This window comes from Hemiscyllium ocellatum, chromosome 3 (genome assembly GCF_020745735.1).
Source record: "Hemiscyllium ocellatum isolate sHemOce1 chromosome 3, sHemOce1.pat.X.cur, whole genome shotgun sequence".
NCBI lineage: Eukaryota > Metazoa > Chordata > Chondrichthyes > Orectolobiformes > Hemiscylliidae > Hemiscyllium > Hemiscyllium ocellatum.
In genome coordinates this window covers 59,117,366-59,130,078 of record NC_083403.1, presented here as the reverse complement: position 1 = coordinate 59,130,078, position 12,713 = coordinate 59,117,366, and the positions used below count along the sequence as shown (strand labels likewise).

The following is a 12,713-nucleotide window of genomic DNA, read 5'->3' as shown; positions in this document are numbered from 1 at the left end:
TAAACAGTAGAGGACAGCTCAACATTTTTCACATCATTCCATGATTCACAGCCTGCCCACTTGAAAATACCCTGTTTATCCTTACTGTCTGTTAACAAAGTTTCTGAAGAGACCACACTGTGGTTGTGCAAACCATTGGTAATGAGTCAATCTTACAAGTTATGTGAATTCAGAACCACATTATATGTACAAAGGTTCTTCTATTCCAAGAGAAACGTAAAGATCTGGAATAAGATTGTGCCACAAACAGTCAATGCCTTCAATTAAGAAATTGGATCTATTTCTGCAAGAGACAGAGGTCACTTCAAATCACATTGAACAGGGTCAGTGTTGTCTCCTGAACTAACATCAACAGCATGAGGGGTATCAAACAGAAATTTGCTAAATTTGGTCTGCAAAATTGTTTTAGTTATTTATTAGGTCACACAGTTCCACCTGACAATACCTTCCATGGTGATTGCAATCTGTGAGTATTTCTCTCACCTTTGTCTCAACAAGTAATAATGCTAGATCTAACCAATGATGTATGATGCATCATGTGATCAAAGCTTTAAAATATACGCCTCAGCAATCTGGAGAGAAGGTGGAGCTACATACAACCCAAGCTGCTATGAATACAAACAGCATCAAACAAAACCTGAGATTCAACTCTAAAGAGATGGTGCTCTGAACTGACAAAAGACAATTGGTTTATATCTTAAATATTGACATACTATGGGCTGTGGAAACAACATACAACATGAAGGATTGAACAAAAGAGGTATTTATGGAAAGACTGAAGTGACCATGGACAAAATCAAACCAAAATTTGATACTTTTCTCAAAAGATAAAAGATAATTCATGTTAATATGTTTTGCATACAGAAAAGCATCCAAAGCTATTGAGGTATGTCAAGGAAGAAGAGAATGGCTCCAGGAGGAAAATGCACAAAAATTGCAGGTAAAGTGACTACTATGAAAAATCAGCTAAAGTGTAAGCAACTTAATTATCAGTTTATCATTGAGCATTTACATTTATGTTTATAACAGCCTGAATACATACATGGTTAATAACTCGGCTGTAAAATTTATTGAACAACTTCTTTTGAATTTATGGCTCAATTTCCCTTTGAGAATGAGAGTGAATAGTCAAAGGTTAGTAGGAGGCAGTGAGGAAGTACTGACTCACAAAAGGCAGCTTTCTAAAGAGATGATCAGCTGTCTTCATTAAGAATTCTTCTTAAGAAAAGTCATGCTAGACTTGAGACATTAACTGTTTCTCTCCCACAGATGCTGCTGAGTTTCTCCAGCACTCCCTGTGTTCTCATCCTGAGAGGACAACTAGCGTTGTTTTAGTAAGTTGGCTGATCTTGGGCGAACTGCAGCAAACTTTAGAAAAGCTGTAATTGCCAGGATTGGAGAGTGATTAGAGATGATATTGGTGGCAATTTTCCCTACTATGCTAATTCTAATGAAATAGTATGTAAGTCTATTTTCAAGTCGACTAGGGTTCCACATTTACATGTTCCCCTAAGGTCTACATTTATGTTGATACGTAGTCACATAAACAGAAGATCACATTCCATATCCATAATTTGTACCATCTCGTCCAAAAAAAAATGAAAAAATGTAGCTGTAGGCATCTGTGAGAGACAGACAGGGTGGAACTAACCACAACTTCATTAAGTTTCAAACAGTACTCACTGTTTGTCAGCAAATTTAATAAGGCCGTTCACTGAATTAATCAAAAGTAGTTGACATAAATAGTGCATGTTTGTGATAGCCCATGACTGTAAATGTTACTAGAAATTGTCACTCCCTGAAGGACTGATACTAAAGAGCTAACAGTTGCTTTGTTGCATAAACCTAAAATTGTGAAAAAAGAGAAACATTGTTGAAGACATTTGTCTTGCATTCGCAATGACAGAATTTAAGGAATCCTAAATCTCAACGGAACATCAATTTATTTGTAAATTGTATTTCAGTGTCGGTGTAATATCTGGCATATGGACCATAATTTCTGACAATTGGTCAATTCCACCCAAACTATGTCCCTTCCATTGTTCACAAAAAGCAATGTAATAATTATACTCAAACTGCTGATGTCTCCAAAGTTCAGAACATAGTGTTTACCAATAGGAATGGTTTAGTGAATTCTGGTTTGCATATAAACAAAATCTTGTTAGTTAACTGTAAATACCCCTACCAGTCAGACCATGATACCATTGTAAACTAATCCTATCTGCCTGTACATGGTCTATTCCCTGCTGTTCTTGTGTCTGTTTAAATGCATCTCAAACACTGCTATCATATCTGCTTCTAGTATTCCCCCGGCAGCACGTTCCAGGTACCTACCATTATCGGTATAAAAAGCCTCTCTTGGGTAAAAATATCTACCCCTTTTGCCGTAAACCTATGCTCCCTCAGATTTGATATTTCCACACCAGGAAGAAGATTCTGCCGAACCACCTAATCCATCCTTCTCATAATTCCATTTATTTTGATCATGTTTCCCCTCAGCATCCGATGCGGTACAGTAAACAATCTAAGTTTGTCCAGTCTGCCCTTATAGCTGATACTTTCTGATAAATCAATTTTGTACCCTTTCCAAAGCCTCTACATCCTTCCTACAATAGCCAGAACTGAGTACAATTTCCAAATACTGTTTTACTAAAATCTTACACAGTTGTAGCATGACTTGCCAACTTTTGTACTCAGTGGCCCAACTGATGACAGTAAGCATGCCATATGCTTTCTTAATCTTATCAACTTGAGTTGCTACTTTCAGGGAGTAATGGACTTAAACTCCAAGATCTCTCTCTATATTATTGCTTCTAAGGATTCTGCCTTTGACTGTATTTTTTCCTCTTGCAATTGAACTCTCAAAATGCATCACGTCACACTTGTCTGGTTTACATTCCATCTACCATTTCTCTACCCAACTTTCCAATTGTCCACATACTGTTGCATCCTATGACAAACTTCCTCACTGTCCAACAATTCTATCCATTTTCATGTCAGCTACAAACTTACTAATCTGCCCACCTACAATTTCATCTATTTCTGGTCCCTTTTAACCCTGCTAATTCCTTGTTTATGTTATTTCCTGCTTCTTCTATAGTCCTCAAGGGTCTTGTTTGATGTCAATTTCATAAACCTTATATATGCTTCATTTTTCTTTTTAATTAAACATTCAATATCTCTAGTTATCCAGGGTCACAAATCTCACTATCCCTATCTTTCATCCTCACAGGAACATACTAGTTATGAACTAGTAACTGACTAACTGACCTTTAAAAGACTTTCACATGGCAGACGTGGATTTACTCTTAAACTCTGCCCCAATCTAAGTTCTTCAGTTCTTGTCCCATTCATTTCTAAGTGATTTTCCCACAATTTAGGCAGTTTCAACTGAGAATCATCTTATTCATATCCATAACTATCTTAAAACTTATGGAAATATGATCACTCTTCACAAAATATTCTCTGATTGAAACTTCGATCACCTGGCTAGGTTCATTCCCAACACAAGGTTTAATATGGACCCTTCCATTGTTGGACAATCTCCATATTGTTTCAAAAATCCCTCCAGTGATAATCCAGGAAATTATAGGCTAGTGAGCCTTATAGCATAGAGAAATGATTGGAGAGGATTCCAATGCACCGGATCCTATGTGTCTGTCCCTCTACCAGTCCCACAAAATTGATGTTAATCCGCTGCCATGGTGACAAAGGTGATGTTTTCCTTACTAATACTAAGGATTCACATGATCTTGTTTCCTCCTCAATCTGGAAGTCCACATTCAGCCACCAAAAATAGTTCCTGGCTATCTCATTCATTCGTACCACACCAGGATGTCTTGATACACTTGTTCCAGCACCTTTCCCCTTCATGAGGACGGATAACAAATCTCATTTCCCATGTTTTCTGGGCACAGAGGATGACAGACAGAATACTCAACTTTCACATGCTGTTCAGAGTTGGTTCATTCGAGAGCTGTGTCCTAGAATCATCTTGCAAGTTTGTCCTGGCTTTTCTGTATAAAATGGCTTTTCTGCAGTACTGCAGTGATTAGTTACCACAGAATATTTCTCAATAATCTAGGCTTGGAAAAGCCATTCTATGTTTTTTTTGGTGTAAATGCTACGCTAATCCCACTCTTAGCCTTTGTCCTGACATTGATGAATTATGCAAGATCTGAATATTTATCTGCATTTGATAGTCTGGTGAAACATTAAATAAAGTGAAATGCTTTATGGACAAGTGGGGAATGTATACGGCAAAAATAAGACATTTAAAAATTCATTCATAGGATGTCAGTGTCAGTGGCTGGACCAGTGTTTATTGTCCATCTCAAAGGGCTCTTGATAAGGTAGTGGTGAGCTATCGTCTTGAATTACTGCAGTTCCTGTGGTTATGAGGGAGTTCACGATATCAGTAATGGGAGGCTGATACAGTTCTGAGTCAACATAGCATGTGATTTGGAAGGGAACATGGAAGTGGTAATCTTGGTGTTCCCATGTTGCCCTTATTCTTCTAGGTGGTAGAGGTGGCTGGTTTGAAAGGTGTTAATAACCCTTGGTTAATTGCGTATTCTTGAGCAACTTGTGGACAGGATGCACTGCTGCCAATATACTTCACTTGTGGATGGAATGATGTTAAATGGGGGCCAATCAAACACAAGAGTGTGATGCTGGAAAAGCACAGCAGATCAGGCAACATCCAAGGAGCAGGAGAATGAATGCATTGCAAGAGCCCATCCATCATCAGGAAAGGGCTTATGCCCAAAACATCGATTCTCCTGACCTGCTGTGCTTTTCCAGTACCATATTCTCGACTCTGACCTCCAGCATCTGCAGTTCTCACTTTCTACTGCCAATCAGTCTGCTTTGCTCTTAAACATATTCAGCTTCAGAAATGTTGTTGGAACTGAAGCAATTATGCAAGTGGATAATATGCCATCACAATCCCAATTCTTGTCTTTGAGAAGTCAGAAGGTGAAGTACATGCCACAGAATTCCCAGCTTCATACTTATTCTTCTAGTCACAGAATTTATGCAACTGCTTCTGTTTGGTTTAAGGTCAAGAGTATCCTGCCAAGGTGTTGATTGTGGGGGCATTCAGTGATAGTAGTGGCATTAAGTGACTTCAGTGACAGTAATACCATTTAATATCATGTGGCAATTGGCAGATTCTGAGTTGTTGGAGATTGTCATTCCTTGGTATGTATTTATTGCGAGTATTATGTGTGAAAGACAAGGAAAGAAAATCTGCTGTCCACAACTTGTATGGACTGTACATTTGACTCTAACCCCACACAAATCAGTTAAACGTTTAAGTGCTCACTCAACCTATTTATCGAGCCACTTGGTTGTATCACGATCTTCTCAAAGTATTGTTACGACGTGGGGGTGAACCTTTCTGCTGATTAAACCAAACACCCAGAAAAGGCCACCTTGCCTTGTAATCTGTTAAAGTACGGGTGACAGAGAACTCCCAAATTCCACTACTTAAAGAAAAATATCAACTTTATTCTTTAAGTCTAAAAATAAACATTAAACAATAAATGTTTACAACTCTAAGCCTCGTTTCTCTTAAAGGTCTATTATCTACCTCCAACTTATAAAAAACATACTGAGCCAATAAAATGCCCCATTAAAATTAGATCAACTTTATTTTCAAAGCTACCCAGTGGCTGTCAATGTCAGTATTCTTTCAGCTACAGATCTCCCTGGGTCATCTTCGGTCTTTTGCTGCAAAGATATTTCATATGAAAAATGTACCATTGATATAGAGTGTTTTGAATGGCAATCTTTCTCTAGATGGCAGGTTGTTACTGTCTCTTTGACTAGCTCTCAAAATTCCAGCTTATTTATACCCCAAACATCAGATCGTCGCATTGGTTCAATGTTGTCAAAACAGTATAATTCAAATTCAATTGAGTTTTAGTATCCTGGAGACATAATTTAAACTGTTTGGTTAAATTCGAACTGTTGTGAACATAGCAGCCAAATGTTATATATTTTCAATTGTCCAGTACACTCTGAGACTGCTAGTCAGTCACATGACAGGGGCCTGCAAACTCTCACTGCCAAGAAATTTCACTCTCTCTTAAAAGTACCATACATATCTTCAACTTCATAACAGTATTTAGGCTAAGTGAAATGTGCCAGCCTTTCTAATGATGGCTGTGTCATAGGAATGTATTTTATAGAGGTTTGTTTTGAAATCTCAGTGGTCCTTGATGCTGTTGCAATGGTGAAGGAGCTGTGGTTTGAGAGTCTGAACAATCACTTTTCCTTTCTTACAGGACACATTTTGACATCACTATCCAATAAAAGGATTTTACACACCCTCTTAATTTCCATCATTATTTTGGGATGCTCTTTAACATCATGGTTGCTGTATGTCAACCCATCAAACACTTGGATTTTTGGTCCCATATCTGTGACAAACCCCTTTATGCCTACAGAGAATGACACAATAGTGCTCATTTGGTTTTGGCCTTTTGGTCAGACATTTGAGCTCAATTCCTGTGAATCTGAGTTTAACATCCGTGACTGTTATTTGACAGCGGATCGAGAGATGTACAGTAAATCCGATGCTGTCCTTTTCCATCATGGAGACATAAGGAAGGATTTGTCCAACTTGCCTACACAACTTCGGCCAAATTTTCAGAAATGGGTTTGGATGAATCTGGAGTCACCTACCAACACTCGAAGAAATAGTGGACTTGACCAACTCTTCAACCTAACTTTGACGTACCGGCAAGATTCAGATATTCAAGTGCCTTATGGATCTCTAATAGAAAACAAAGTTCCATTAGATTTTAAATTACCTAATAAAAGCAATCTTGTGTGTTGGATTGTAAGCAACTGGAACTCTAACCATGCCAGAGTGAAGTATTACTATGAACTTTACAAATATATTAAAATCTCAATTTATGGTCAATTCCTCTGGTTTCGCCTGAGCAATGAAAAGTTGATCCCTACAATATCTAAATGTAAGTTCTACCTTTCCTTTGAAAACTCAATCCATGATGATTACATAACTGAAAAGCTCTACAATGCCTTGCTTGCTGGCACTGTTCCTGTGGTCTTGGGGCCATCGAGAAAAAACTATGAAAATTACATTCCAGCCGATTCCTTCATTCATGTGGATGATTTCAAATCTGCTCAGGAACTTGCAGCTTACCTGAACGTGTTGAACAATAATGAGGACTTGTACATGAACTATTTCAAATGGAGAAAGTATTACACAGTGTGGATGACTCGTTTCTGGGATGAACATGCGTGTAAAGTGTGTGAGAATATAAAACAACATCAAGAATACAGATACTACTCTAATTTAGAGAAATGGTTTTGGGATTAAAGTTGAAAACGTATCTCCAAGACATAGTAACTATGGAATTCAATGGCCTTTTTCCAAAAATTTATTTATTTCTTGATTTAAAAATGTGAAAGATAGAAATTTGTTTTGAGTTCAGTAAAGTGTGAGGTAGTAGACTGCCTGCCCAATAGGAACACCTTCTGATATTCCATTCCATTTCAGCCAGTCCAATACCACCAGTTTGCACATGTTAACTGAAGCAAATTCATTACTTTATATCCTAATTAGTTATGTAAGAAGTCATCCCAGCTTTGACCCTTCAGTAGTGGATTTCTAAGCAGCAAGTCCTCATCTTAAATTGGCTTCCACTGAAAAACAAAATTGCTTTACAATTTGAATGTTTTCATTTGAAAAATAACTTCACATCACCTTTCCCTTGTTATTGTCACTTGTAGTGCATCATTAGAAAAATAAATATTCTTTACTTGAAATTAAGGAAAAAAGTGTTTTGAAAAGGTTAAACAATCAGACTTTTGCTGGAGAACACTTCTTAAAATTATATGACACAATTTTTAAAAAGCTTTAATTGCTTTGTATCCACTGTAAATTTATAAAGACCCTTTTTGAATTACGTAGCAATGGTTTTTTTAAGTATTTGTAACCTTGATCCTGAATTTGCTACCTTATTGCTGTGATTACATACAAAGTGGATGAGCTGACTTGAAGGCTCATCTCTAAAGCTTCTGATAGCAATGTAATTCTGTGACTGACAATATTCATCCTGACTCCCTTCCACTTCAAGCATTTGTTGCTCCTTTGACAACATGGCAACAAATAAAAGGTGAGCCTGTGGGACCTAGCTGTACCACGGCATCATCTATTTTCCTTTTTTCCTCTTCCATCTGCTGTTCAATTACTTGTGCAATTTGAAAGTGAATTCCAAATTCTATCAGTCAAACACTCCGTAACATTCCAAATGTGTGGTCGATTCAAAATGGATTGGTCCAAAGAGATGTCTGCAGCTACCAGTCTAACACTGGTATTATGTGGCACTGGATCTGCCAAACAAACAGGGTTATCTCAAATGGAATCAGAAGGTGCTGGAGCAGCTTGGGACATGTGGTCTGTGACAAAAAAAACTGCAGATGCTGCAATCCAAAATAGATAGACATGAGGCTGGGACATCTGGTCTGGCAGCATCAGTGGAAAGAGAAACAGTTAATGTTGCAAATGCAATGCCTCTTTGTTAGAATTCGAATGGCATCATGTTTGATTACCATTTGAACTTCATCTCAATCAAAAACAATTGCTTACTCCACTCCTTTCATACTGTACTCTGTGCTTCATTAAGCAAGGAGTTGATGTAATAAGTTCATTAACATGAATGCACTTCATATTTTTGTTAATCAGTTTTCTGAATGCTTTTCATTTTCTTCAGAATTTCATTGCTGCAGGTGATCAGCAAAATTTTTCATCTTACCGATGTGACATTTGTACTGTCCCTTTTACCTGCTTTTACATTAAAACGAAAACAAAATTCTGGAAATCCTCCGCTGGTCCACCAGAATCCGTGGAGAAAGAAACAAAGTGCAGAATATTACATTGTGTGGGGATCCTCTCCCCTTCCCAAGGCAGTACTGTGTGGGAACAAGCCAATCCCCAGCAGGTTGCGTTCAGCCATTTAAAGCTCAGCATAACTTTGACTGGCTCAGGGCGGGACTTTCACCCCCAACAATGACTGCCATCTCTCTGATACCAGCAGCACCAATGGGTGCAGTAGCCACTACAGGGACAGCAGCCAGCTCCCAACAGAGATCTTATTGTTGGAGATGAATGGTTACGCAAGGGTAGGGTAGGGGAGGAGGATGGTTCAACAAGCCAGGACAGCAGGCACTAGCAGTGGGGTTTCCTCCTGAGTTGCTCACCACACACCTGAGTTGACAGGGGTTTTGCCCTCGATATGGAGGGGTTACGCAGGATGCAGCAGACCACTTTTCTGAACACTGCAAAGTGTTTAGAATGCAGTCCAGCAAGAAGAATGTTTACAAGCTCCGTATTCTCTACTTGATATTCCTTGTCACAGTATAGCTACACGTACATGCACACTGCCAATATCTGTTTGGGTGACACATCAAATCAGGGGTATTAGCTGTGGGTGGGCTTAGTTAGTTAACAATGGGGCATTGCCCCTCATTTGGAACAATTCTCACCCTTGGGAGCTTATGTTGAATCTGGTCGGTTGCTGGGGCTCCGAGCTCAGCTGTGGGCTCTGCCAGATCTGCAAAGGTCTGGAAGAGGTGCAAAGAGGATTTCTGCTATCCTGAGAAATTAAATCCTGAACTTTTGATGTAGAGAGGGATACCAAAGCCCAGGGATGAAACAGGCCAGGTTCTGTCAAGGAGGCAACACAGAAGGAAACATATGGTGGCAGGAGCCCTCTGATGCACAATCAGGAGATGCCATTCTTCCCACCTGTGTTCATGAAGGCATTTAAAGACAAACTGACAACCTTGTCCAATTGCCCATGCTGCTTGTATTTTGACATGGGCAGCGTGTTGTAAGGGTCAATTGAGCTTCCAATATACAAGTAATTTGATTCCATACAGATTGCCTATTTTAGCATCCATCCACCTTTTGCAGTCTTGGACTGAGCTCAGGTTGGAAAACTGGACACCCAACTATTTTACATGCCCTCCCACATCAGCTGATACAACCCCAAAGGGCAGGGACATATAATGTCCAGAGTCTTTTTTCAAAGATTTAAATAGGGACAAACAAAGCTTCCAGGTCTGCAAGAAGGAAATGAGAAGCATGCCGCATGTTGCTGAAGTGCCACAGGTGAGTGCAGTGAAATCTGAATAAATGCCTGCAGGTAGCAAGTTCCTAGAGGACATGACACAGGGCAGGAAGAAAATAAACATTTCTAAATGTGGCACAGTGGTTAGCACTGCTGCCTCACAGTGCCAGAGACCCTGGTTCATTTTCCGTCTCCAGCAACTAACTGTGTGGAGTTTGCACATTCTCCCTGTGCCTGCATGGGTTTCCTCCGGATGCTCCGGTTTCCTCCCACAGTCCAAAAAAAATGTGCAGATTAGGTGAATTGGCCATGCTAAATTGCCCGTAGTGTGAGTTGAAGGGGTAAATGTAGGGGACTGGGTTTGGGTGGGTTACGTTTCGGTGGGTCAGCATGGACTTGTTGGGCCGAAGGGCCTGTTTCCACACTGAAAGTAATCTAATCTAAATCTCACAAAAGAAGGAAGGTGGCAAGAGGATAATTAAAAGACTCTTATTAAAATCACAAAAGGAAAGCAAATGAAGTCAATGTAGATTTGCTCTCTGAAGTTTCAAAGAAGCAAATTGTGGCACAGTAGTTAGCACCACTGCCTCACAGCGCCAGAGACCCGGGTTCAATTCCCGCCTCAGGTGACTGACTGTATGGAGTTTGCACGTTCTCCCCGTGTCTGTGTGGGTTTCCTCCGGTTTCCTCCCACAGTCCAAAGATGTGCGGGTCAGGTGAATTGGCCATGCTAAATTGCCCGTAGTTTAGGTAAGGGGTAAATGTAGGGGAGTGGGTGGCAGGGCGGTGTGGACTTGTTGGGCCAAAGGGCCTGTTTCCACACTGTAAGTAATCTAATCTAATCAAATTTTGTAGTTCCAAGAAGCAAGACAACTGAACATAAGAATCTAAACCTCAACAAGTGGTTATAGGAATGGTGCAGGAAGGAGGGTTTTGGATTCCTGGATAATTGGGGCTCATTCTGGAATAGGTGGACCACTACAAACAAGATAGCCTATCCCTGAACCAGAGGGGATGGGGGTGGGGGGGGGGCGGAATTTGCTAATGCTCTTCAAGTGGGTTTAAACTAATTCAGCAGGGGAATGGGAACAGAAATTGTAGTTAGAGTATACGGGAGGATGAGAGCAGTGAAGTCAGAACTAAGATTTCAAGATTGCAAGAAGGCAAGGCAGGTAAGAAGTTGGTTTGAAATGTGTCTACTTCAATGCCAGGAGCATCCGGAATAAGGTGGGTGAACTTGCATCATGGGTTGATACCTGGGATTTTGATGTTGTGGCCATTTCAGAGGCATGGGTCGTGCAGGGACAGGAATGGTTGTTACACGTTCTGGGATTTAGATGTTTCAGTAAGAACAGAGAGAATAGTAAAAGGGGGGTGGTGTGGCACTGTTAGACAAGGACAGTATTATGGTTGCAGAAAGGACGTTTAAAGACCCATCTACTGAGGTAGTATGGGCTGAGATTAGAAACAGGAAAGGAGAGGTTACCCTGTTGGAAGTTTTCCATAGGCCTCCAAATAGTTCCAGAGATATTGAGGATAGGATAGCAAAGATGATCCTTAATAGGAGTGAGTGTGACAGGGTAGTTGTTATGGGGTCTTTGACTTTCCAAATATTGACTGGGAATACTATAGTTCAAGTACTTTAGATGGGTCAGTTTTTGTTAAATGTGGGCAGGAGGGTTTCCTGACACAGCATATAGACAGGCCAACAAGGGGCGAGGCCACATAAGATTTGGTACTGGGTAATGAACTGAGCCAGGTGTTAGATTTGGAAGTAGGTGAGCACTTTGGTGATAGCGAACATAATTTGGTTATGTTTACTTGAGTTATGGAAAGGGCTAGGTATATACTGCAGGGCAAGAGTTATAGCTGGGGAAAGGCAATTACGAAGTGATGAAGCAAGATTTAGGATGCATAGGATGAGGAAGGGAACTGCAGGGGATGGCACAATTGAAATGTGGAGCTTATTCAAGGACCATCTACTGTGGGTTCATGATAATTATGAACCAGTCAGGCAGGGAAGAAGTTGTCAAGCTAGGGAACCATGGTTTACTAAGGAAGTTGAATCTCTCATCAAGAGGAAGAAGAAGGTTTATGTTAGAATGAGATATGAAGGCTCAGTTAGGACACTTGAGAGCTACAAGTTTGCCAGGAAAGACCTAAAGAGAGAGTTAAGAAGAGCCAGGAGGGGACATGAGAAGTCATTGACAGATAGAATCAAGACCCTCAGACTTTCTATAGGTATGTCAGGAATAAAAGAATGACTAGCGTAAGATTAGGGCCAATCAAGAATTGTAGAGGGAAGTTGTGCATGGAGTCTGAGGAGGTAGGGAGAGTGCTAAGTGAATACGTTTTGTCAGTATTCACACTGGAAAAAGACAATGTTGTCGAGGAGAATATGGAAGTGCAGGCTACTAGACTTGATGGGATTGAGATTGATAAGGAGGAGGTGTTAGCAATTCTGGAAAGTGTAAAAATAGATAAGTCCCCTGAGCCAGATTGGATTTATCCTAGGATTCTCTGGAAAGGTTTTTTTTTGTCATTTATATAAATGATCTGGATAAGGACATAGAAGGATGGGTTAGTAAATTTTCAGATGACACTAAG

The 12,713-nt window shown here is 40.0% G+C and overlaps 1 protein-coding gene across 1 annotated transcript; it reads left to right on the top strand.

The window, feature by feature from the left end:
- The first annotated feature begins 6,235 nt into the window (after nucleotides 1–6,235).
- LOC132835306 (4-galactosyl-N-acetylglucosaminide 3-alpha-L-fucosyltransferase 9-like) lies at nucleotides 6,236–7,351 on the top strand. The gene has a single exon (XM_060854746.1). It carries the CDS (start codon nucleotides 6,236–6,238, stop codon nucleotides 7,349–7,351), a length of 1,116 nt encoding a protein of 371 aa, XP_060710729.1.
- The last annotated feature ends 5,362 nt before the right edge of the window (nucleotides 7,352–12,713 follow it).